This window comes from Sebastes umbrosus, chromosome 22 (assembly GCF_015220745.1).
Source record: "Sebastes umbrosus isolate fSebUmb1 chromosome 22, fSebUmb1.pri, whole genome shotgun sequence".
Lineage (NCBI taxonomy): Eukaryota > Metazoa > Chordata > Actinopteri > Perciformes > Sebastidae > Sebastes > Sebastes umbrosus.
This window is the reverse complement of record NC_051290.1, coordinates 22538969-22566669: the sequence shown is the minus strand read 5'-3', so window position 1 is coordinate 22566669 and position 27701 is coordinate 22538969. Positions and strand designations below refer to the sequence as shown.

General features: G+C 39.5%; 1 protein-coding gene across 3 annotated transcripts; it reads right to left on the bottom strand.

Moving 5' to 3' along the window:
* Positions 1 to 346: 346 nt before the first annotated feature.
* On the bottom strand, positions 347 to 26650 carry usp12b (ubiquitin specific peptidase 12b). 3 transcript variants are annotated; one of them, XR_005205328.1, is made up of 11 exons: positions 26492 to 26650; positions 19512 to 19592; positions 19307 to 19390; positions 17759 to 17888; positions 14357 to 14646; positions 12441 to 12517; positions 12253 to 12336; positions 9930 to 10127; positions 8628 to 8706; positions 6724 to 6865; positions 347 to 1906 (listed from the first exon to the last, which is right to left on the bottom strand). XR_005205328.1 is itself a non-coding variant. In XM_037759280.1 (10 exons), the coding sequence occupies exons 1-10, from the start codon at positions 26537 to 26539 to the stop codon at positions 1805 to 1807; spliced, it is 1173 nt and encodes a 390-aa protein (XP_037615208.1). In that variant the 5' UTR covers positions 26540 to 26650; the 3' UTR covers positions 347 to 1804. The 3 variants fall into 3 exon arrangements, 2 of the variants coding, with proteins under 2 accessions (XP_037615208.1, XP_037615209.1); XM_037759280.1 differs by lacking the exon at positions 6724 to 6865; XM_037759281.1 differs by lacking the exon at positions 347 to 1906 and having other exon boundaries at positions 6033 to 6865.
* Positions 26651 to 27701: the final 1051 nt, after the last annotated feature.

Genomic DNA, 27701 nt, shown 5'->3' with positions numbered 1-27701 from the left:
CCATTCTAAACTGTTTAGACAAACATCAGACAGAGACAGACTTATTGCATTAAATATACCGTGTTGTTAACAGACAGTGGACATGCTCCACATCAGCAGACCGTTAGCATCACTCAGCATTACAGAGAGCTCCAATTTAAGAATCTGGAGGGGAAAACATGTTATATAAAAGGTCCGCCTGCCTGCCAGAGCAGCTGCAGGAGGAACATTTTCAGCCGGAGTCGAAATTTGCCAGCGTGTGATTAGTGGCTGATACAATGAGGTGTACTGAACCAGCTGCAGGAAGGCGTATTCATGGAGGTGTTAAAGAGTTAGCTGTCCAGAAATAAAGCTTTAATATGAAACAAAAAGGACAAGACGCACTAAATACAAACATTCAACCTGTACGTAGTGTGACAGTTTGGATGTCAGAACTGACTTAAAGGAAATACAAAATATTTGTCTCTGTACGTGTCCCTTTAAAAATGGTACAAATGTGCATAATCTGGCTTTAAAAAAAAAAAAAAAAAAAAAGTCAAAAATGTTAAAACACAAATCTTTCAAAGAAAACTGAAAAAGGAGGCCGTGTTTGCTGTCAAAACCATGAAAAGCTTGCTTTAAAAAAAAAAAGTTAGCTTATGTTGTTTAACGTCGGAACACCTGACCGCTCTTCGTCCAATACCGTTTTTCCGCTGTGGCACCAAACATGACCCGTAATGTCACGACACACCAGTAACTTTAAAACTCAAACTTTGCCCAGCCACTTTCACGCATTGCTTCGCCAGCTACGTGTAGCCTTTTCAAACTGAAACAGCGTTGTTGATGATCTGTAAGGCTCCTTGTTTTATTTTTTTTACCAATTTTTGCTGAAAACCTCGAGATTTTAAAAAGGATTAGGACAAAAAAATTGCGGAAATTTACAGAAAACAAGGCCCTCTTTCAATGTAATCTACAGTTAATGCTTAAATTATTATATATTTTTGTCAAATCTGGATTTTTTTTTTTCAATATTTAAGATAATTTCTTAGTAAAAAAAATATTAATGAGCCCCTCTATCAGATTGGTCAACATCTCTCTGGTGGCTGGTTTTCATTTCACGCTCGGCCTTTAACACTGTACAGTATGTTATTAGCACCACTTCATGATACAAACACTGCAAACTAGCAACTGCTTCACTGCTCTGCGCTCCAACACCATCGTTCAAGCTACTCCATCACTAAAGGTAGTAGTGTCAGTGGTTTTGTTATGACAGGTGGGGTGTCTTAACAAGGCTGTCAGATATTAGTTTCTATGTCTCCAGAAGGATTTTTAGGGGGGGTGAACGCACGGTACTTGTGTGTTAGCGTAAAGCTAATTTAGCATGGTATATTATACACACAAAAAAGGTTAAAGAAGACTGCGATGACCGTGACGAGTAGGATTACAATCCCGTATCTCATCCGAAACAGTTGATTGGTTACTCTGCATTGTCTCAACAGTCCCAAACTGCTCTTACCTCCAAAAATGGACCGCTGTGCTCACGGCGATGTCAGCCTCTTGGATTGGTGTTACTCGGTCTTCCCAGCTGATGCCCCAGTGCAAAGCGAGTGTTGTAGACTTTTTTTTAAGGTGCTTTTTGCAGTGTGGGCCCAGAGGAATTTGAACGGTCGTAATCCAGGAGGCTGGCATGCGACCTGCACATGTCTCAACCCATCCGAGTGGCGCTCCGCCTACAGGAAATAAAGCCTGGATACTTATGTGAGCGTACTGGGCGGAGCCGGTGGCAGCCATAAGCGCCTCCCCCTCTGTTGAGCGACAGTCTGTTGGGGATTTACCTCTGGCTGGTTCAGTCTCTGGACTGGTAGAACAGGATGTATCCTGACTCCGAGTTCTTGGAAATGTCCGATGTCAGACCGTAGAACTCCTCGATCGCCTGCGCGTCAATTTTCTACAAGAAAAAAATGAAATTGTTGGACTTTAGTCATGGAAGCAGAGTGAGGGATTTCCGGCACAAAAAGAGGTAAAAACTCCAGCAACACTTGTAATATACAGAAAAACTTTACTGTCAGAAAAACACATTTTGGCTTGTGGCCTTCAGACCCTAACCCTGACGAAGGCCACAAGACGAAACACGTTTGTCTGACAACATGAAATAACAAAACACGAAATAACATGAGAAATCACACAATTATTACATCTTGTAAACCAACGAAAGCACATTCTGCCATAAAGGACCAGTGTGTAGGATTTAGTGGCATCTAGCGGCATAACCCCATGATGTCACGAGAACCGATACTTCGGTACCAAGTCGATTCCAAAATTTCGAAAACGTGACAGTACTTCTTTTTCTACAGTACCGTGGTATCGGTCGCTACTCAAGACTAACAGCGTTCCATCATTTTGAGTTTGTAAACTCACTATTAACGCCTCCAGGGGACGTACCCTATGTTTTCCCCGATACTGCCACATTGTTAACAACAGATCGGTGTAAATCAGCAGGAGGAGAGCTAGCTAACGTTAGCCATTAGCATCCAGGTGGCAGCACAGTCTTGCTTGGCTAAACAACAGAGCTAACAGCTAACATTAATAGAGGTTCCATTGGGGTACATTATGATGCGTTCAAGCTCTATTTAGTAAAAATGAGTTAAGATAAATTATAACGTTACGATGACGTGTTCAAATGTAATCTTGTAAAGTTTCGGTTTTGGCAAGATACAGGCCAACGTAAAATGGATATGGATATTATGACCTGTTTAACTTCACTAACACTAGCTCTAAGCATCTTATAATACATCATTAAAACTACTAAAGCTTACTTCTTTTTTATCAAAACAAATATTGAAATAAAAACTACAATAAATTATTTCCTTATTATTTGAATTGTGTGTTTTTATGCAAATAACTACTATCGATGACAACGACAAAGTAAAAGGATAAAATCTAGAATTTTTGATGGTTTGCACCAACCTCAGGATGATTTACATAATTTACCGTTATAATGAATGGTAATTTCAATGGTACTTGTATTGCCTACTAAATTTGTAGTATGGTGACATCCCTAGAAGGGCTCATTGTAAGCCAACGAACACACGATTTTTAGTTTCAGGTGATTATAACCTAATGAAAACATAGTTATGAGTATTATAGGGCTGGGGGGAATCGATACAGCATAGTATCGTGATATTTTGCGAGGCAAAATTGTATCGATACATGGACGTCAAGTATTGATCTTTTATTATATAACTTGTTAACCTCTTAACAATCTGACAACTCTTCTGTCTGTTTAGAGATTGTAGCGGCCTCAGTCAGAACGAAAATACTGGTATCATATGAAACTAGGAAACCTAATCAAACGAAACCATGTCATGCTAGCTTGTCGGGAAGAACGCTAAATAGCGCTCCAAAGTTACGCTTAGTAAATTTTGGTGAGGAAAAACTGGCATGGCCATTTTTAAAGGGGGTCCCTTGACCTCTGACCTCAAGATAATTTGCAATTGAAAAAAGGTAATAAATCGCAATATATGTTATTGTAATACTCAGCATGTTGTAAAATGGGGATTCCCAGCCCTAGAATGTTATATTAAATTTCTGCTAATAAATCTGCTAATTAAGTCTTGTTATGAACTCCTGAATTATCCTGAACTTTGTGTGAAAAATGTATATATTGCAAAAAGTAACAGGACTAGTTTGTATGTATAATGGTAGCATTCAGTTTAATGTGCTAAATGTGTAAATGTGTGACCCATTTCCATCATGCATTGAAAGTGAAAGTGAATCTGATCGCTAATATTTCAACATTGATCATGTATTAGGTTTTACCACAAGTCAACATTCATGGACAAAATATAGCTGTTATGTCTATGATCAAGGTGATTATATGTTTGTACTGAAACAATACATAGATCTATTAGCAGCCATGCTTCACTTGGCTTAACCTACCAGAAAGGAATGTTATTCTGAAGTCACACAACTTCTAACAAAAACCACATTTCAGAATATAAAATGTTTCTTTCCATAACCTTGGCAAACCTTTTTATAAAGATGACCATAAGTCTTTGAGGAGGTCTTTGTTAACACAACATACAATCCTTCCCTTCAGTTCACAGCTGTGCTGTTGAACTTTGTTGTGTAACTGTTTCATCGAGGCTTTTGTTTTCATTCACTACCTAATCTCCATCTAAAATTGAGTATGTTGTTGACTAGTATCTTGAGATTCGGCCCTGACGACTGTTTCTTATTTGGTGTAGCTGCTTTGTCCAGGTGGAAAGACCCCAAAAAAGGAGACGGATTAAGAGTAAAAAGACAGATTTAAGAAATAACAAAAGCTAGAATACAAAGCAGTGAGACAAACAGGGAGCGTAAACCATAAAACAAAAAAAAAAGATTTGTTTTTGTTTCTGCTCTGCAGACTCAGCAGAATCTCCCAGAACTCAGTCCGTTTCTGGACCAGATGTTCGACTGGGCCTCCTTCCCATCATAGTGGAAAAATAAACTGGCGATGAGGATCAGTTTTAAACATCAGTCCGTGATGACTGTGACTGAGCAGTTTCCTCTGTATTCAAACAGCAGGGGTGACTTCTTCCACTGCCGGGGACGTTCAAAGTAAAATAAACCATTTGAACTGAACTGAACTGGATTCATACTTGGATCAGAAAGGAGGAACTAAATGTTAGGTAGTTTAATATAAAGAAAGTCTGGGCCTGTGTATGAATGCTAGGGCTGACAATTGATTCAATTATTTAATCGCAATTAATCGCATGATTGTCCATAATTAATCATGATTAATCACACATTTCACACATTCTACTTTGAAGGGAGATTTGTCAGGTATTTAATCCTCTTATCAACATAGGAGTGGGCAAATATGCTGCTTTATGCAAATGTATGTATATATTTATAATTGGAAATCAATTATCAACACAAAACAATGACAGATATTGTCCAGAAACCCTCACAGGTACTGCATTTAGCATAAAACAATATGCTCAGATCATAACATGGCAAACTGCAGCCCAACAGGCAATAACAGCTGTCAGTGTGTCAGTGTGCTGACTTGACTATGACTTGCCCCAAACTGCATGTGATTATCATAAAGTGGGCATGTCTGTAAAGGGGAGACTCGTGGGTACCCATAGAACCCATTTACATTCACACATCTGGAGGTCAGAGGTCAAGGGACCGCTTTGAAAATGACCATTTTTCCTCACCAAAATTTAGCGTAAGTTTGGAGCGTTATTTAACCTCCTTCATGACAAGCTAGTATGACATGGTTGCTACCGATGGATTCATCAGGTTTTCTAGTTTCATATGATACCAGTATCTTCACTGAGCCCGCTACAACCTAAAAACTGCAAGTAGCGTTAAAAAGAATTAGCGGTGTTAAAACAAATTTGCGTTATCACATTAACTTTGCCAGCCCTAATTTGAAGATAAAGTTGATCATGTTCATTACTCTACAAAAGTCTTAGGATACTAAAGTCTAATTACAGCTTTTCATTTATTTACAATGTAAGTGAATAAAGTCACTTTTATGCTGTGGTGATCTACTAAAAGATTATTGGATAAAGCTTTTATTTTAGTGGTCTGTAACTTCAGATTCATTTCTTAGGATGATTCCAAGAGGGGACTTTGTCATTTGGAATAAATAAGAGAGACGAATTCCAATTCATTGTTGGCAACGAGTCAGCTAAACATGCAAACATGTATCTATAGGTGAGAATACAACTTAGATGGAGAATAAAGTTTCCAATAATTAATATTTACTAGAGTTTAAATGGAGCATCCTTTCCAAGAAATTTCGAATTACCCTGCAATTAGTATTATGATGTAGTTCTTTCTAGGGATGCACCGATACGACTCTCAGTCCCGATCTGATACCTGTGTTTGATTAATATGCTGTATGCCTCACTGTGTGGTAGTCACAGGGATCATTCTGGTATGTGTAAGACAACATCAGGCTGGACTTAAACATTGCTTTACTGAATTGTTATTTATTATTAAAGTAATAAATCGTACACCAGATACTTGGTTAAAATAAAAAAAATATATAATTCAGGTGTAAACCTTTTTAATGCGGCAAGAAATTGGTCAAAACGTAAAGAGAAATTAAAATTCCAGTAAATGGTGTATATAGTATATAAACATAGAATTGAATAGATCGGCCCCATTGTCACCGATATCCGATCTAGCTGTTTGAGTCGGCATGGGTAATAAACTTTCTAGGGAATTATTAGGAAAATAAAGCGTAAATCACGGACCTGTAAAAACAGAGAGTCATCGGTTCTTTTGTGAGGAATCTACGGCATCTGACTGAGAAAATAATTCATAGTGTTTACAGGACTTTCTGTAACTTCTTTTGACTTCATTTCAGAAGTGCACGGGGATTTTTGCACAGAGCTGCAACTATTATGTAACTTAGAAACCCCTTTTGTACATTTGTCTCTAATACTGATTATACTTCACAAACCCTGGAACGTTTAACCATCGTGACGGCTCAGTCAGTTAACCGCCGATAGCCTGATTGCTCTGGCAAACTGTTCTTCTTGGCGTAAGAGAAATAAAGTGAAAGGTTACTGTTGAAACACAGCAGCATATTGAGGCTTTGGCCGTGGACTGATGTGATCGACTGCCAATGACTAAAGAGCTACATCATGCTCTGGTCAAATCTACATACCAGAAAAAGCTACACGTCTGATTTCATATACGTCTAACATGATGGTGGTGAACTTCCCTACTTGGATTGATGCATCATCACATTATCCTCACTTTCTCTAACTGCTGTTGCGTGAGCAACGGTGTGGATGACAGCGTGCTGAGAGGTGAGCTGGATACCGTTAGCCGAGTGCTATCACACATGCTAGAAGGATGTCAGACTGTGTTGTCTCTACGCAGGCTGCCATGTTTTCTCCTGTCACCGTGGCAGAGAGGAGAGCAGATGGTTTTAGAGCAGAAGCTGCAGGGGATCAGACATTTCATCACCACCAACAGTTAAATCTTATTTCAGTGAAACACTGAGACTGTGAGTTGACCAAAAGTTTTGAAGCATTAGAAGAGGAAGGAGTAGTAGTAGAATAAGAAGGAGTAGTGGAGGAGGAGTAGTAGTAGTAGAAGTAATAGAAGGGGGAAGAGGAAGGAGGAGGAGTAGTAGAAGAGAAGGAGTAGTAGGAGTAGTAGGAGTAGTAGGAGAGGACGAAGGAGGGGGAGGAGTATTAGAAGTAGAAGAGGAGGAAGGAGGAGAAGTAGAATGAGAAGGAGTAGCGGAGGTGTAGTAGTAGGAGTAGTAGTAGAGGACGAAGGAGGGGGAGGAGTAGAAGAGGTGGAAGAAGGAGTAGTAGTAGAGGAGGTAGAAGGGGACGGAGGAGGAGCAGTAGCAGTAAAAGGAGTAGTAGCAACAGAGGAGGTAGAAGGGGAGGAAGAAGAAGGAGTAGCAGAGAAGGAAGAAGCAGAAGAAGAGGAGGAGGAAAAAGGAGCAGTAGTAGAGGAGGAGTAGTAGTAATAATAGGAGGTAGTAGTAGAGGAGGAGGATTAGTAGTAGTAATAGGTGGTAGTAGTAATAATAGGAGGTAGTAGTAGAGGAGGAGGATTAGTAGTAGTAATAGGAGGTAGTAGTAGAGGAGGAGGTAGTAGTAGTAATAGGAGGTAGTAGTAGAGGAGGAGGATTAGTAGTAGTAATAGGAGGTAGTAGTAGAGGAGGAGGTAGTAATAGGAGGTAGTAGTAGAGGAGGATTAGTAGTAGTAATAGGAGGTAGTAGTAGTAATAGGAGGTAGTAGAGGACGAGGAGTAGTAGTAATAGGAAGTAGTAGTAGTAGAGGAGGAGGAGTAGTAATAGGAGGTAGTAGTAGTAGTAGAGAAGGAGGAGTAGTAATAGGAGGTAGTAGTAGAGGAGGAGGAGTGGTAACAGGAGGTAGTAGTAGTAGTAGAGGAGGAGGAGTAGTAATAGGAGGTAGTAGTAGAGGAGGAGGAGTGGTAACAGGAGGTAGTAGTAGTAGTAGAGGAGGAGGAGTAGTAATAGGAGGTAGTAGTAGTAGAGGAGGAGTAGTAGTAGTAGTAGTAATAGGAGGTAGTAGTAGTAGTAGGAGGTAGTAGTAGAGGAGGAGGAGAAAGGAGAAGGAGTGGCAGTAGAAGAGGAGGAAGGAGGAGTAGTAGTAGTAGCAGCAATAGAAGGAGGGGAAGAGGAGGAAGGAGTAGTAGAAGAGGAGGTAGAAGGCGAGGAAGAAATAGTAGTAATAGAAGGAGGAGTAGCGGAAGAAGAGGAGGAAAGAGGAGTAGTAGAAGAGAAGGAAGGAGGAGTAGTTGTAGTAGTCACAGTAGTAGAGGAGGAGCTTCAGTTCCCCGTCGGAGAGGGCTATCTGACGGCAAGGTAAAGCGGTGAAAATATTCTAAATATAGTGTACACTTAAACTAAAGTCCATCTCTTTGCTCCCGTGCTGGTACTCCTGTCTGTTTCTCTAAACTGGGGACGTACAGTCTACTGTAGGTAATACACTGACTATGGATGAGTACCTCGTAAAACACCCGAGCTATCCCTTTAATACCATCACCGTTTAAAGAGGGGACTGGTTATATTTCAAATTTGAAGGCCTCCAATTCACTGTCAAATTAAACCGATCGCTATTTTTTAACGAATGTGGAAAAGCAAGAGGAAACCGAGGATGAAAAAGTCTCTTACCTCTACGATGTCGTCATCAAACAGCAGCCAGAAGCCGTGGCTCTTGACGATGGTGATGTAGTGTCCGCGGTTGGGACCACTGCAGAGAGGACGAACAACAAGTGAGACACATTGTGAAAATAATACCTGACAGGCACTACATACTAAATAAAACCGTTAGGCACCATTTGAAATGTGCGGCCTTTGTGTTTACATGTAATGTTTATCCGCCTGAGAAAAGCACCGCAGGAAGATGACATCACACTCATCTGCTCGTTGAAGACGATCCAGCGACTAATCAGTTGCATGTGCTCACTTCCACATCAGCTGACGTCAGCTAATCAGCCTCAGAAAGCAGCTGCAAGCCTCGTTAGCAGGATACCCGCACATCTGTTAGTTCTTTTCACTTTTTATTGTTTTATTTATCTTACATTTCATCTTGTTTGTGTTATCATTTCATATCTTTTAAAAAAACACCATTTTGTTCCCATCATGTCTTATTTGTTGTGCCTCATTGCAGTCCTGAAATGTGTTAATCCTGGTTCAACCATGGAAAGCACTTTGTTTTTAAACGTAGAAATCAAGTTTACTATTATTACCATTATTGTTTTGATGTGAAGCTCTTTGTTTTATAAATAAAGTAGTAGTAAGATAAATAGTTAATGAATGAATGAATTAATTATGTTGACTACATACAAATAGTAGTAGTAGAAGAGGTAGTAGTTGTAGTAGAATAAGAAGAAGAGGATAGAGAATTAGTAGTATTAGTAGTAGTAGTATAAGAAGAAGTAGTAGTAGCAGTTGTAGAATAAGAATATGTAGTACTAGAAGAAGAGGAGGAAGAATAAGTAGTAGTAGAAGTAGTAGTAGTAGAGGAGGAAGAATAAGTAGTAGTAGTAGTAGTAGAGGAGGAAGAATAAGTAGTAGTAGTAGTAGTAGTAGTAGTAGAGGAGGAAGAATAAGTAGTAGTAGTAGTAGTAGTAGTAGTAGTAGTGGTAGTGGTAGTAGTAGTGGTAGTGGTAGTGGTAGTAGTAGTAGTAGTAGTAGAGGAGGAAGAATAAGTAGTAGTAGTAGTAGAATAAGAAGTAAGTGTGTTGATCAGACTACATAAGTCATTTCCAAAGTCTAATTGAATTGTGATAACTTGTGATGGAGTAATTTAATGAATGATACAAACCTCTACAGCTGCTGCAGGTTTGATAGCAGAGAGTCACTGACTGTTTAGGGTTTATGCTCTTTTACACGTCTTCCACTTGAACAAAACATGTTCATTATACACAACCGCCATCTCTAAGAGCAAGTAGAGTTAAAGGAAGAGCCTACCTGCCACAGTGTACAACGACAGCCACCAGGTCGTACATGCGGTCGGGGTTGGTGGCGTCCCCGGACGTGTTGAAGAGGCGGAGCTCCAGAGGGAAGACAACGCGATAGGACAGTTTGGTGTAGCGGTGCAGCTGGTCCATGTATTTAAAGCGCTTCAGGTGGAGGGCGAGGATCATCGGGAGCTTCTTTACCCTCATCCTGATGGAGACACGGAGGGATATGATGAATGTTACAACAAGTAAACAGTTTTAAATTACAAAGGAGATAAAGAAAATAAGGAGCGAGGCTTGTGAAAGGTCAGTGGAAAAACACCGGGAGGGAATCACACAGAGACGGGTAATAGGAAAACCTCAGAGGGCTAAAAGCTTTCCTTGTTGAAGCCACCACCGTTCCAGACCCCCTATCAGGAAGTGTGATTTTAGACGCTCCTCCTATTTTGGCCGAACCTTTGGCTCGCGCTCTCACAGCGTTCTGCTCAGTGTTAATGGGAGGTGCAGTCGTTGGTGACAGCATGGCCCTTTCACACTAATGGATGTTACATGGTGCACTTGGCACTCAAAAAAGGTGAATGGTATGTATAAAGGTACAGGACAGGCACTTTATAGCAGCTGTTTTTCTGAACATTTAGCAGCGTCATTTCATGTAAAACTGAGGAGCAACGTGCAGCGGTACGGCAGCCGTGCAGTGGTTAATAGCAGGTATCTTGGCCCAGATCCTGTTAACACACGATGAACTTGTCAGAATGAAACAGGAAGGCCCTGAATGGTTGCTATAGTAACATCAGATGTGGTTTTGGGGAGAACTTTCCAATGGAACAAACTTTAACCGTATTTGTCCGCTTAGAAAAACTTTAACCGGTGGTGCTATGCGGTTCTAACCACTCCTGTACAGCTAACACAGATGACCGCTCCTTATAGTAAAGAGCATCTATTGTCAATACGCTTCCATGTGGTAAAAGCAACAATAACCCCCTTAATGTGTTGTATCCAAAATTTGCTCTGTGCATCCACACTTTAAATATTCTGATCAACGTCTGTATGGAGGACGAAACCTGCCAAAATAAAAAAAAGTAAATGACTCGATAAATAAATAAATCTATTATTAAATGAAGCAAAAATAACATTAAAAATAAATGTAACCATTAATTAATTGACAAAATGTGACAAATTGATATTTAATTTGCTTCTTTATTATTTGAATCTTTGCATTAATTCCCTTATTTATTTATGTATTCATTTTTAATAGTATTTATTTATTAGTATTATTTATTTATTTTGCATTCGTTTTTTTAATTTATTTTTGAATGCATGGATTTATTTATGGATTTTTGCATTAATTTATTCATTTCTGCACGATTTGCCCTTTGCATTTCACCGCTTATTTATTTGCCCAAATGTATTTATGTCTGTATTCTTTTCTTTATACATTTCTTTATGCATTTCTGCCTCATTATGCAAATGAGGGGGCTGTCACTCAACGGGTGTCATGGGTGTCAGCGACACCAGAAGAAGAAGAGTAGATAAATAAGGGAATTAATACAAAGGTTAATGAATAAAGAAGAACATTAAAACAGAAATATCAATTTATGTCACATTTGATCAATTAGTTAATAGCTACATTTATTTTTAATATTATTTCTGCTACTTTTAATGGCATATTTATTTCTTTATTTATCGAGTCATTTATTTATTTATTTATTTTTGATTTTGCCATCTGAAATCAACCGACTACAAAAAATAATGCCATGATTAAATTTGTAATAGGACTCAATTCATATTGCAATCACTACATTATCTCGATAATGACAAATTAATACTTAAAGAAGCATTTAAACGGTGCAGTGTGAAGGATTTGGCGACATCTAGTGGTGTGGTTGCAGATTACAGCCAACTGAGTACCCCTCCGCTCACTCCTCCCTTTCTAAGACTGAGGTAACTCGAGACGCTGAGTGCAAAACCGTGGTAACACCAATCACCTCGCTCAGACAACCATCCATACCATAATAACACTACTTTAGGAGCAACGGAAGTCAGACGGCGGCTGGCGGTACTACGGTTTAGCACTACGTGGCTCACGTTACAGCAGTTTCACAAGCATGTTGGAGAACTACGGTGGCCATCAGGTGACGTAAAAACGTGAAAGTCTCTCTGTAGAGCCAGAGTTTGGTTTGTCCGTTGAATATTATAATCAATTTCTGTTAATAGATCCTCCGAAATGTTACACACTGTTCCTTTAATACCACATGACACGTCACTCATATTCGGGGAGTCAATAAATGTTGTTAAATCAAAATAAAAAGCAACAGGCGGACGATGTCACCCACCTTTTCTGGGCTTCCTGTTTGCTGCGACACTGCTCACAGTAGTATTTGTATTCACTACATAACGTCTCTGTGTTGCTGAAACCCCTGTTAAGAAGACACACACACACACACACACATTTACCAACAAATCAACAATGTTTAGGACTGATTTCCCTTTTCATGGCTGATTGATAGTTGCCCCGTGTTACCTGAGACAGTGCGTGATGGAGGTGTTCTGCTCCACATCAACCGACAGATCCAGGAAGTCCTCGTCTTTGCTGCTCACCTGCAATGCAAGTGAGGACACTCAAGGTCACGTGGATTCTCTTATTCAACAATGACAGAAAAACTGTTTTGCAATGCAGCATTATGAAAACATGAAGGCCTATCCAGGTAAACATGTTAAAAAATTCTGCATCCTTGAGCTCCAACAAATGTGTTGAATGCATTTTCCTTCCTCATAACACATTTGCAAGGCCGACTTTTAAAGTATTTTAAAAACCCAGCATTGTTTACAATTTACGAGTTGTCTTCTTCTTCCCCGTGTCTGCCGGCTCCTGATAATGTCCCTGTTCAGACCTGGCATTAACATGCACCTTGGGTGATCTGATCACAAGTGGACAGCTCTAAGTATGTCACTTCACACCTGGCATTAGAATGCATCTCCACTTGCGACCACTTGAGTGACCACTTGTGATCGGATCTCACCTCCCCGCTCTATATGCAAATGAACTAGGGCAATAAGCTAACGGGTTAACGCTAATTTCTTTTATCGCCACTCATTTCTTTAACGCATTAACACAGATCGATCTTCTGGAGGTTGTAGCGGGCTCAGTTTTAAAGCTCGGCTGTTTTTTTTCTGGCTCTTGGCTTGGAAAGGACCAGGTTGAAGCTTTGCAGCACCCCTTTCCCGGATCTCAGGCCATGGTGCTCGCTGTGCCGTCTCTCCCTGCAGGGAGGGACGGGGGGCCCCAGCGCGGCTATCAACCGGGGCGGACTATCCTCAGACTGAGGGGTCTGCGGCGATGTTGGCAACCCACCCGTTGAAACACGGACCCCGTCCCGTTTACGATGCTTGGGTGTGACTTTTTTGCAGTGTCCTCACCGTCCATGTCTATACAAACATTGTGTTTATGATTCATTTGTTTATAAGAGCACAAAAGTTCTTCATAGTTCTAGCCCCGACATCAAAAAATTTCAAGTCGAAATGAGGAGTCACCAACGATGATTCACCTCATCGACTTTGAGGGGCCAGACCTAATAACTATACACATTTTTTGTTGCAGTTTATTTTGTTTTGGTCCTGTCTCCTTTACATAAAGAACTCCATGTTAACTCCATGGGTTAAAGCTTCAGTAGGCAACAATTGTTTTGGCATCATTGGGAAAAAAATTCCATAATAACCTTTCAGCATATTGTAATTCAATATGCTGAAGAGAAAACTAGACTTCTGCTCCTCCTCATGGCTCTGTTTTCAGGCTTTAGAAAAAATCTAGCGTGTAACAGAAGACGTTGACCAATCACAGGTCATTTCATTGAGAGAGCGTTCCTATTGGCTGTGCTCCGGCTGGTGGGCGGTGCTCGGTTTTTCCTCAACTCATCTCAACACGGCTGCCGGGTCATAAACTTTCTCATTTTACAGCTAAACCGTGCACTACAAGATGATTCTGAAAACATCGGAGGAGAGGAATAGACATTACAGTAACAGAATATTGATTCATATTTGATCAGCGCTGCCTTGATTAACCGTTTGGTCAGAGTTCACGATTGATTGACAGCCAGCCCTCATAGACGGCAGCCTGTTTCATGTACTACTGTCACGATATAGTGACTGTTTTATAAAAATAACTCTTTTTAATCCTATTTGCTCCATTTCTACCCACTGCAGCTTTAAGTTTGTTTCAAGTCTCCAAGGCCCTTAAACCAAACATTCTCTTTTATTTATGCTAATTTTGGTTTAACTTCCGTCTCTATTACATTCCTGCCTGTTTTAGATTTCATGCTTAATGTGATGAAGCACATTGGAATTTATGTTTTGAAAAGTGCAAGATAAATAAACCATTCCTTAAATGCTTAACAGCTGCACCAGTGTGTGCACAGAAAATCACTTATGTTCTTCACTTACAGCTTCACAGTTGAGGCAGCGCGTCTCGTTGGTCAGTGTTCCCTGGAAGATCTCATGGACCCAAGTCTGTTGTGCCTCCTTTCCGCCTTCACCTTCTCCTCCTCCTCCTCCCTCACTTCCTCCTCCCGTCCCTCCTCCCGTCCCTCCTCCTCCTCCTCCTCCGTTCTGCACCAGTTTTCCATTCTGCTGTCGCTCCTGGCTCTTCTCCTCCTGGAGGAGGTCTGCGATGGTGTTGAGGAGGTAGTTAAGGAATTCGTGGGCGTCTTGCTGCATGTAGTTGTCAAACAGCTCTGTGAGGGACGGATGGAGAAAGACAGAAATATGTAGAGATACAGAAAAATGTAAAATATATGGAGTTATAGAGAGGTGGTAAGAGGAATATAGAGAATATTTAATAAAGAGATGGACAGGGAAGGAAGAAGTGTTGAAGAAAGAGAGAACAGAAAATAAACAACATCAGCATGTGCTGGCGAGAAGTGGAGCTAATTAAGATCTTCTTTATCATCTGCTTTCCGCTCCAGGATTTGGCTGACAGTTTTATTTCCTCAGCTGTGAGATCAACTTCTCTGCTGAGATATCCTCCCCTCCCTCCCTTTTCTTCTTCTCTCCTTTTCCCCGCCTCGTGCCTTTCTCCCTCGCCAATCGGTTAAACTCATCTGTGAGTCTACTGATGAAAGAACATTTGACATTTCTAAACACCTGCTGTGTACGAGTGACGTTTTCCCAGAGAAAAATACAGGAAGCCATGTGTTTACTTTTCTGAGAGAAGCAACAGCCGAGGCAGAGCGGTGAAGTCAGAACTCTCAACAATCTGATCATTTTTAGTAATCTAACCAGAGGAGAAGATCCCTCTTATGTATGGAGTCATAGGAGTGCCATAAAAAAATGACCAATCTCTGAAAGAATAAGAAAATAAACGTGGAAATATATAGAGGAATAACTAAATATTAGACTCACCGGCCACTTTATTAGGCACACTTGTTCAATTGCTTGTTAACACAAATAGCTAATCAGCCAATCACATGGCAGCAACTCAATGCATTACGTCATCTAGACGTGGTGAAGACGACTTGCTGAAGTTCAAACCGAGCATCAGAATGGGGAAGAAAGGGGATTTAAGTGACTTTGAACGTGGCATGGTTGTTGGTGCCAGACGGGCTGGTCTGAGTATTTCAAAAACTGCTGATATACTGGGATTTTCACGCACAACCATCTCTAGGGTTTACAGAGAATGGTCCGAACAAGAGAACATATCCAGTGAGCGGCAGTTGTGTGGACGGAAATGCCATGTTGATGTGAGAGGTCAGAGGAGAATGGGCAGAGTGGTTGGAGATGATAGAAAGGCAACAGTAACTCAAATAACTCGTTACAACCAAGGTATGCAGAATACCATCTCTGAAAGCACAACACGTCCAACCTTGAAGCAGATGAAGACCACCCGGTACTAGCAAGGTGTACCTAATAAAGTGGCCGGTGAGTGTATATTACATGAACAACATTACATACACAGTAAATTACAGTGCTCAAATGACACCATAGCTTCTAGGGGAGCTCTGTTTTTTTTTTTAGGTGTGGGGGGGATACTGTAGCCTACACAGTACTGTACTGTACTTTGTCATTGCCATCTGGAGTGGTTATTTGCATAAAAACACAATTCAAAAGATTCTGATTATTTTTATATACTATTTATAATCAGGTCATAATTCCGTTTCTATTATCTATTTTATATTGCTGTAAAACAAGAAAACAAGATTTTGCATAGGGCCCCCAAAAAGTTCGGACCGGCCCTGCTAGCTGCTCCTAAAGTTGGAGGAGCTGCTGGAGATGCTCCTGTCATGAGGAGAGACGCAGCATGTTGGTACAGACTAAATTCATTCATTGCAGCCTTGTTACCCAAAGGAGAAGAAGAGAGGAGGAAGCAGGTAAATAAGTGGTTAACATCAGTAACATGATTTGAGCTGTTGCAGAGTTTTGACTCCTCTTAGTTAACGTAACATTATCGTCAGCTCACTCACTGTAACTGCAAACGTCGGCTGCCGGCTCGTTAGCGAGTGCTAACTGTAACGTTACTGTTAACATCAAACAGTCTAACGTTAGCTAACTGGTAACGTCAATACTAGAAAGTTGACCGTTGACGCTGCAGCTGTCCTGAGATCAGAGGCCGGCGGTATACGTTATGTGTGTGTGTGTGTGTGTATGTGTGTGTATGTGCGGGACGGATCGGGCGCATACCGTGTGTATGCGTGTGTGTTTATGTTGTCACGGAGGTTTAATAATAACGTGCAGTCATTTAGATCACCATTCATTCTAATGTAACGGGTATTTTTCTTTCAACTCTTGTCCCAAATTCATCCCAAAATTAATTGTCATCCTCCCTGATCATATTTTTTCCGTCCCCGGGGCGACGGGCCTGCCAAGGTGGCGGTTGGCCTGATGATTTTATCTGCCACAGCCAACAATTTACCCGCATTTGGCGGGTGGCGGGTGCTAATTTCAGACCCTGGTACCAACCATCTCATAATAGCTTGTCATGAAGGAGGCTAAATAACGCTCCAAACTGAAGCTCAATTTTGGCGAGGAAAAAAAACGGTCATGTCCATTTTCATCAGTGAATGTAAATGGGTTCTATGGGTACCCACGAGTCTCCCCTTTACAGACATGCCCACTTTATGATAATCACATGCAGTTTGGGGACAAGTCATAGTCAAGTCAGCACACTGACACACTGACAGCTGTTGTTGCCTGTTGGGCTGCAGTTTGCCATGTTATGAATTGAGCATATTGTTTTATGCTAAATGCAGTACCTGTGAGGGTTTCTGGACAATATCTGTCATTGTTTTGTGTTGATAATTGATTTACAATAATAAATATATACATATGCTTGCATCAGGTGGCATATTTGTCCACCTCCATGTTGATGAGAGTATTAAATACTTGAAAAATCTCCCTTTAAGGTACATTTTGAAAAGATGATAAAAAATTATTTAAGGCATTTTCATTTATTTTCACATGTATTTTTTAATTTATTTATGTATATATTTATTTATGTATTTCAAAAATATATTTATTTATTTTTTGCATATGAATTACTTATTTTTTCTGCATATTTTTTTTATTTTTATTTAATGTAATTTAATTTTTTCAAACCCCTTTATTTTTTTCTTATTCTTTTCCCTATTGCTTTACTTATTGATTGAGTATTTTCTCTTTATATTTCCACATTTTTGTATTGACTTATTTATTCTTCTTTATATATTTCCAATTTCTTTGTAACATATAATTTTTTTTTATTTATTTCCTTCTTTATATTTCTACATTTATTTTCTTATTCTTCCACAGATTGATTCCGTTTTATGGCACTCCTCTGACTCCATACACTCTCTCCTTCCCTACGATATTTACCATTTTCTTTTCTCAGTCGAGAGATGAATTTCTTGGGAGGTATGACTCCGACTTTCTTCTTCTGCGTGGCGATGCTGTTGAACAGGTCGGCCAGACAGGTGAGGAGGGACTCCTTACGACGCGGCTGCACCTGAAAGAAGACGGACACACACACACGTCACTCCACGGACACTTCACTGACCCGCAGACGGTTAACCTTCTCTGATGCAAAGAGCTATAAAGTACATGTGAAGTGAAGCTATGTCCAGCCTGAACCTTGACATTTGACCTAATCTGTGGGAGTGATATCACAGAACCATAACACACATTGATGACCTATGAAATTTAGATTTCACTCATTAATCAAGGTGAGAGGCAACTGAAGGAGAAAACAGTTTTGAAGTCTCTCTTCCAGGTAAATAAACAACAGATTCTTTCTCCTGGAGTGTGAACTATTACTCGCTCAAATATAAGATAACTCCCTTTTCTGACACCTGTGTTTGGAAAAAGACTTTTTGAAGATATATAGGACACACTTTATCACACTTGTCCTGTTGGGAAAGTTTGCCAAAGACAAGATTCCCCAATGATTCATTTTCTCTCATAAAAATGAAACATGAAATACTTCCATCAAAGCATAACATACCGTAAATTCCACATTCATGGAGCTTGTTCAAGTATATTTTCAAGTGCGGCTAATTTCTTCACTCTGCTCATCGGTCACATATTCACAAACTCTGCCGTCGAGATCTTTTTTCCTTGTTTTCTTAGACAGCTTACGTTTTTTTCGTTTGTTTCCAATTGTCAGAAATGTATTTCCTCTGTGGCAGCAACGCATGTTACAGGTTCCATTGGATTCACATATACACATACATTAAAACCATTAGCCACAGTCCACATCGCACACACACAGACATTTCGGGCATTGAGTTACACAAGCCATCAGAAAAAATGTTGAACCGGTAAAACTACAGTTTGTTACAACTTTGGCCATCGATTCTATCGCTTATGAGAAGATTTTACCTCCCAAAGTAAGAGCTGGATTCTTGAATGCGGCGACAGCGAAAACCCCAAGTTGGTCAAAGTTATTTGGAAGAGAATACAGAGGCGTTCAGTAAAATTAGGATTCCTGGGTCAGCCTTCGATACTTACCATAGTTGTGCACACTAGGGCTGTCAAAATAGGCCAAAAATAACATTTTAATATTTGTTCTAAAAAAACACATACGTTTGAACTATTCAAATATCTGTTTCTGCGGATTATGTCCATGACACCCTGTCCTAGCTGGCTGTGCGGTGTTTTGAGCTGAACTTTAGTAGGACGCCCTGTTTCTATTTATTCCTGTCGTTCACTTTGAGAGCTCCGCTACAGACGAGGAACGGCTGATTCATGAAGCTGAAATGAGGAGTTATCTACACCATACCTCCTCATTTCACTTAGGGATGTCACAAGAACTGATACTTCCAAAACCAATACCAAGTCGATGCCCAAATTCTAAAAACGCAATCAACTGTATACAACGGAAACAGTGCTGGGTGGTACAGTTATGGTGGCTCTCTCGTCACTTACCTTGTACGCCAACACCTTCTCCCTGAACGGTCGACAGAAGTACAGCGCCTGCAGCACTGAGTTACAGTAGCAGGTGTTCCCAAACTAGAACAAACAAACAGAGAAAGACAGATTCAGGACTGAGGGGAGGACATGTTCCTGAGATGGGTTTTTCTACTGGGTTTTAGCAGTGCAGATACACTGTCTTACATTAACTGACACTTACGTTGACCAATCCAAAGTAGTGTTCATTAACGGGAAACTGTTCCGGTCCAATCTCCTTTTCCAAGGCTGAGGCATTGGCGCCCTGAAGAAGAAGAAGAAGATTTAATGGATATCCTCTGTGTTTAAAAACAAAAAGCTGCATGTGCAATGACGCAGTACAGTAAAATAAACATTTCTTTTAACATGAAATTAGCCATCAGAATCCCTCCTTTGTCCTCCTGCTTCCTCCTCATTGTTTTCTGTTCTCCTGCTCTTCTGTGTTGCAGCTGTGTTTCCTGCTTCATTTCCTCCAGTTCTAGTCGTATTACTTGTTTGTATACAGTTCATAACTTTTACAATAATTACTAGGCATCTTCGTGTTGATTTTTTGAGGGTGAGGGCCCGTCTCACCCGCACCGTCTGGGTGGTGGAGCGTGAGCGTAATTTATCTGTACTCCTGCACTGCTGCAATAAAGTATATAAAATAGAAAAAACAACCTTGTTCTGAAAAAAAGTGTCGCTTTTTTGCTGCGTCATATTCACGTTCTGTCTGAGAGTACTTATGACAAAAATAACAGCTTGAAAAATATATACATTAACGTGTGAATTAATCGCACAGGCTGTAACAAATTTAACTTACTTATCAGCTAATTTAGGATACATTTCAACACGATTGGTTGATGTGAAAGTATTTATGACAACAAAAAAACATTTCGAAAAAATATGACTTGCAAATCAATCACACACAAAACAAAACGCCGCCAGTGTGAAAGTGCACATTTCTGTTTATTTATTTATTGTCCTAACAAGCCAAACAAAATCAATTTTTTACTTCAGGTAACTATTTGAAAGTCTGCATTTTATAGAGAAACTTTCGAGGACCAAGCAGAAAAGATGTTGTGCCAAAATGATGGTTGCAAGTTTTTTTTTTAGATTTTAATCAGAAAAACTTGTCTCAAATAAAGTTCAATAAGATGTTGAGCTTGTGAAATGATGTTAAAGGAAAAAAGTCGAAACATGTGGTTGTAAACAAGTGAAAAAAACTGCCTGGGAAAGTCAAGTTGTTGAATGTGAAGAGAAAATAAATTGTCAAAATAAAATCTGTGCCCAAATGATATCAACAGTGAGGTAACACTAACACTCAGACGATAAGCAGAAAATGAAACTCAAAGTTCCCACACTGCGTAAGATGCTGAAATCACACATGCATGCACACATTTAAGGGATTTTAAAGACTAAGATAATAGAGCGGTCTTTTTCAAATGAAAATCCTGTCTGTATTGTAAAGACTGAAATGACTTCCAACATTATGGATTAAACAAACTTAACAGTTTCTACAGCAGCTTTCTGAATCATTCTCAGAAACGTCACTGTATGAAGCAGTATATAAATCTTTGCAGATGTAATTTACAATAAAAGTAAGGTTCTGTTTTACTGCTTTAACAACACATTTATAAATCCTTTTGGTAAATGGCGGATTTTCATAAGACTAAACTTCTAAAAGCTTTCAGTCATTTGTTGTGAGCGTCTAGAAATCAAATACTATATTAAGGCAGAAGACAGAGACAGGGAGAGGAGGGGGACGACGACGATGATGATGATGATGATGATGATGATGATGATGATGATGATTCAGCTTTTCCTTCAGGGCTGAATGACTACATAAGTGGATCCACTCAGTAGTTACTCATCATCACACCGACTGCAGTCCATGTAAAGTCAACAAGGCGAGAGCAAATGAGGCTCGGCTGAGGTTACTTATCTGACAACGCAGCGTCCGAACATCACAGGGTTGTAAGCAAAGCACAGAGCACACCAACACAAGCAGGACTAGGCAAATATCGGTCTGGAAAACGGGACAAACATTTGTTCAATATGTGCCGCAAACACACGCTTGGAATCAGACTGTGTTTCCTGAGATTATGGAAATGACAGTGAACTGAAATTTTTTAGACAGCAGCTTCAGTGAAAACCAAATTCCAGACAGCCGGGCGAAGTTAATATTAATCCTGACTATCTATAAGTCCAGAGGATGCTCTGATGAAAACTAACTTGCTGTCTCGAGTCAGCATCTCGACAACCTTATTTTCAACTAGTGCTGTCAAATATATCTAAGCATCAATTAGGGATGTCCGTAATTAACCGTTAAACCGTTAACCGACATTAGGCATTTTAACCGATTAACGCTATCGGTTAAAATGGTTAAAGGAAATGTTAATAATTAACTGAAAAGCTGAGCGGCTCAGAGAAGCGGCTCGTCTCTTTAAGGAGAAAAGCTGGTCCACCTTAACAGCCCACCTTAAGAGGCGGAGCCGGAGTTGCAGGATACAGGAAGTTGGCTCCGGTTCTCCGGCTCGCTAGAGCGGAGCGGAGTTGTAGTTTAGTAGCATTTATTCACCGACAAATAAACTGTCCACACACTGCTACACCTACGATCACAACTAGAACGCCACCAACAACCTCACACTCACCACCAACACACACACGGTCTGTTGGAAACTCACTAAAGTTACTCAGACTACGTGTGCGGCGGCGGCGAGCACGAAGCCTCCGGCAATGCTAGAGCTGCTAACGTAGCACAAACACACACACTGTTTGTTGGACACTCACTAAAGTTACTCCGGGCAGACACACAGCTGACAACCTGCTAAACTAAACTAAATGTGCGGTGGAGACTTTTACTGGGAAAGTGGCTGCATGTCCGCGACACTACACGCAGCATCGTAGCTGCTAAGTTAACGCTCCCGGACAGTGAACTGGAGACTCCCGTCAACCAATATCTGTTGTGCTCCTGCAGCTGGTACACCGCTGCATGATGTTGTCAAATGTTGTCGGTTAACGGTTAATAATCAGTTAATGAGGGTCGGTTATCGGTTAAGAACATTTTTCTAAATTTGCATCCCTAGCATCAATATATATCGATACTGAATATTTTAAACGGCTTCAATACTCATTTTCCGCAGTATTGATAGACGGGTATCAGCTGCGCTTTCGGCTCTCTCTACTCTCCAACAGCGAGTTGACACACACACACACACACACACACACACACACACACACACACACACACACACACACACACACACACACACACACACACACACACACACACACACACACTATTTCTATTTTAATAAAAATCTAAAATTGTATGCTCTCAATGTTGTGTCAGTTTTCCCCCAGGGTATCAAAAATGGTATAGAATATCGATATTTTTCAAGGTATTGTACCAAAGTTAGAAACGACAGTATCATGACAACACTATTTTCAACTCTGATACTTTCTGATTTGAAGAAAATAAACATGTTTTTACTTTGGGCCGTCCTCTACCAATGAAACTCTCAGTCGACTAACACTCGATACGATGTTGTTGACTAATCGATAAGTATCACACAAAAGCACCACTTTAAATCTGGTGTTTACCAAAGGTGTGCTCATAAGTTTCTTGGAAATAAGTGGATGAGCATGAAAAAAAGCATAAAAAACGACTAATCTACAAAAGAAATCTTACTTGACTGAGACCAAATTGACTGATTAGTCGACTGATTAGTCGACTAATCAACTAAGAAGGGGCAGCCCTAGTTTTTATAGAAATCCTTTTTTTTCCCATTAACAAAATAAGCCGTACAAGAATGTGAAAAATCGGTCTAAAATCAGCAAAATTATGACGATGAAAAGCTCCAGAACAGCTACTAAATGGACCTTGTGGTGAGACTGTTGTATCAACTACTGATTCTAAGGTCAAGATCAAACTTTCAGTCTCAACTTCTAAGGCAACATGAACGAGAAGTCCTTAAAGCTCTAAGTGGACCCGGTGGTTTGACTGCTTTGTCGTCAAAATTAGGATTTAAACTAGGGCTGCAACTAATGATTATTTTCATTGTTGATTAATCTGTTGATTATTTTCTCTATTATTCCATTAGTTGTTTGGTCTATAAAATGTCAATCAGTGTTTCCCTAAAGACCAAGATGACGTCCTCAAGTGTCTCGTTTTGTCCACAACTCAAAGATATTCATTTTACTCTCACAGAGGAGGAAAGAAACCAGAAAATATTCACATTTAAAGAAGCTGCAATCAGAGAATTTAGGATGTGATTCATTTAATAGTTGACAACTAATCGATTAATCAATTAATTGTTCCAGCTCTAGTTTAAATCTTGAAATATGTGATCAGAGAATAACTTGACTGAGCTTTCACACATTTGAAATTGTTCAATATTATTGCTGACAAAATACAAGCTTTGGTACCAATATCTTATAGTGAGAAATATAAAAAATATTTTCTACAAAATTCATTTTTAATATTTAAGAAAATAAGCCAAAATTCTCAAAAAGTTTAAATGTTGTCTACACAGGAAGTTAGCCAAAGTGGAAAATACCGAAACTGGCAAAATTTAGATTTAAATAAGGAACTATTTTATCAAAGAATAATTACCCAAAAGAATAGTTATTCACAGTCGGCTTTCAGTATCTGACACTGTGCTACAGGTCCATTTCAGTTGATATAAATATACATATATATATATATATATGTATATATATATACATACATATATATATATGTATGTATATATATATACATATATATATATATATATATATATATATATATATGTATATGTATATTAAGGTTCAATACCTAATCAAAGTGTTTAATAATCTGCTTTTCCAATATTCTATATACCCCAAATTTGGAAGCTATAGTTGTGATATAAAAGTGGTCACAGAGCTGAGAAATACAGGCTTATGACACTACATACTAAAGCTGATGTTGTCCTCCATTTGTCTTTAATGCAGAGTTAAAATAAAGAATAAATGGTCTCTTCGCGTCTCTATTGACTGTTTACAACATTTTTCCTTTTCTAAAAACATCAAGAGACATCCCCAAAATGCTGCTACACTATCCAAACTTTTTCAGCAACATTATTATTAAAATCTTGAAATGTGTGATCAGAGAATAAGTAAACAATACCAAGACCTTGACCGAGCTTTCACACATTTGAAATTCTTCAACACTAGTGCTGACACGATACATGTTTTGGTAGCAATAATTTACTTTGAGAAATATAAACATATTTTCCTACAAAATCCTTTTTCAATATTTAAGCAAAAGAAAAGTTCTCAAGTTTTAAATGCCGTCTACACAGGAAGAATACCGAAACTTAAGCATAATATTAAGCAACATTTTGATTTAAATAAGGAACTATCTTATCAAAGAATAATTACCCAGAAGACTAGTCATTCACAGCCATATTTCCGTATCTGACACTGTGCTACAGGCCCATTTCAGTTGATATAAAAAAAGTATTAAGGTTCAATTCCTCAGCCGCAATCAAAGTGTTTAATAATCTGCTTTTCCAATATTCTATACTCTAGCTGATGTTGTCCTCCATTTGTCTTTAATGTAGAGTGACAGTTAACTGATCTCTACTGACTGTTTACTACATGTTTCCTTCTCGAAAAACATCAACAGCCATCCCCCAAAATGCTGCTACACTATCAAAACTGAGTTGTAACTGCCCAGCTCTGGTTTGTGCAGCCCTACCAGTGACTTTCACGGTTTCACCAGCAAAATTGATTTTCTGAAAAGCAAATACCTTCCGGGCAGCAACTGGTAGACTGCCAAGGTGGCAAACAGACTGAACCAAGCTGCCAGACACTGAGATAATATGTAGCCTTGTTAGTATTTCTCTAGTAGGTGCTGGTAATGATGCCGGCCTCCACACTTAACAGGGTTACATGTGGTCTTTAAAAGATTGCCAGCCACACAAGCTAAGTAACAGCTTTCAGCACACATTCAAAAAGACTGCAGCGGACTTCTTCGGGGCATCTGCCGAACCGTCTGTCAGCTCTGAAAAGTGTGGCGGGTAGAAACGGGATAAGTTACAGTCAGAAGTTAATCTTCTGGCTTTAAGCTCCCCTGCCTGCCGCGGTGACTTAGCTACGCTGCAAAATAAACTAAGATGGAGCTGTCACGTTAAATGCCAGATGAAGCACAGTGCCTTCTTGACCTTTTCAACCTTGACCTCGCTGTCAAACAGGTTGCTGTCCTTCAACTGGGGAATCTGTTTCTAAAGCTCCCGTCTGGTGTTTACAATAACTTACCAGCTGATGATGTCTCTAAGTAAGGCTGACCCTGACCTCTGACCTCCCAGAATTTCTGTACAAGGACCAATACATTATTAAAGCCTTCTAACAGGCCATTTAGGAGCAGAACACTGCTGAAGATAAAACATTAAATGTGCAGAACTAAATAGGAAGCAGGAGTTTTCCACAGACAGTGAACTGGGAACTAAAGGTGATGGACTACATGAGGATATTTGTATTGCTAGGAAGGAGTGCACCACACCCCCACGCTTTAAATGGACTTTCTACCCTCACACACTCACACAATAAGGGCTTCTCCGACCGAAATGAGTGCGTTGCTAATTTAGAGAATCAAAATGGGAACATTAGCCGTCCAGAGGTACCATTCAGGGTGGATCCTGTGACAGGAACCATTCAGGGTGGATCCTCCATCAGTCCCAGATCAGAGGAGATAGCAATGACACCTGCTTTAGGTGGTTTCATTCAAATGTTGAGCTATTCATTCCTCATTTGTGCTACTTAAACAGCTACTTAAAAAAGTAGCTGTAAAACTAAACATGTGTGTGAGCGAACAACTGTGTCCCAACAGCCACAGAGGGCTAGCATTGAGCTAGCATTGAGCTAGCAGGCTAAGCTAGCTACTTTCGTTCTTCTCGCATAACAAACACAATAGAAACCTTTAAACTGTCAAACGAGCTGGTTTTGTGCTCAATAACAGCCTCAGTTGTTAAACTAAAGCGGTGTATTTGCGGAGAGCTGGAGAGCTGACTGTTCCCAGGCTCCAACTCTCTGCTGTGTGTTCTCATCATGTTGCCCTGTGATGTTAGCAACCAGGCAGCTAGCAGAGCGGCTAGCTGTAGCTGTCCTGGCTCACCGGACACACACACACGTTAAAGCCCAGTATCAGCTCCTTACCATCGTACAAATCGAGGCGATCTTTCGGACTGTCATCAGTATTTCCATCCGTAAGCCGCCATGTTGGACCGAACCCCGATGTTGAAATGATCAGAGCCGATGCGGCTGCAGAGTTCCGGGAGAGCCTGATGCCCTGGTGCCTGCTGCTGGTACAGAGTAGCGTGCCCAACTTCCGGCCTTGTATTTCAAAATAATACGCCAAGTGAAATAAATAGCTAATTAAGTAATTAAAAAACTAATACATAAAGTAAAATGTACTTTTTTTCACACTCAACTAAATTGTGTAACTCATTTGCTAGTTAACAGTAGCAATAAGTATTCCGATCTTTAAAATCAGTATAAAAAATACTCTGCTTTCAAAAGTACAAAAAGTACTCATTATGCAGAATGGCCCATTTCAGTATCATATATATTTTATTATTGGATTATAACTATTGATGCATTAATGTGTTCGTCACTTTAATGCTGCAGCTGGTAAAGATGGAGCTAATTGTATTCATTTTATAAACTGCTGGGTGGCTTAACATATAATAATATACCATAAATTATTAGTTAATTTATATATTGTATTAATGATCTAAATCTGGAGAGCTAATAAAGAAATAAATATAGTGGAGTAAAAAGTATAATATTTCCCTCTGAAATGTAGAGGAGTAGAAGTAGAAAGTTGCATAAAATGGAAATACTAAAGTACAAGTACCTCAAAATTGTACTTAAGTACAGTACTTGAGTAAATGCCTCCTGTGTCTTGAGTTTTAGGACTTGGGGGCTTTAATATGTCTATATGTCTATTTTACATTTGACACTTTCAAGACTTCTAAATGCATAAATGCTGATGAATTTAGAGCGACAAACTGTCGTAAACTGCTACCAAGCTACGTAACACATTCTGTCGTAGAGAAAACTCTCAAAGTGTCTTATTTCTTCACTCTATCTTATCTCAGTAGCAAAATGTATTCTTTTAGTTGAAGTAGTTAATTTATTAAGTTGTTTTAAATTATTAACATTTAACTTTTCCCACCTAATGCTTAAACTCGTGGTTTTTATTACACTACAAAATATGTTTCTTCTGCGGAAGACTGTGAGGCACTTGAAAGAATAAACTATTGAGTTCAATTATTATTATTATTATTATTATTATTATTATTATTATTATTATTATTATTATTATTGTGTATTTGTTGTTATCTTATTTTGAATGTAAATCCCA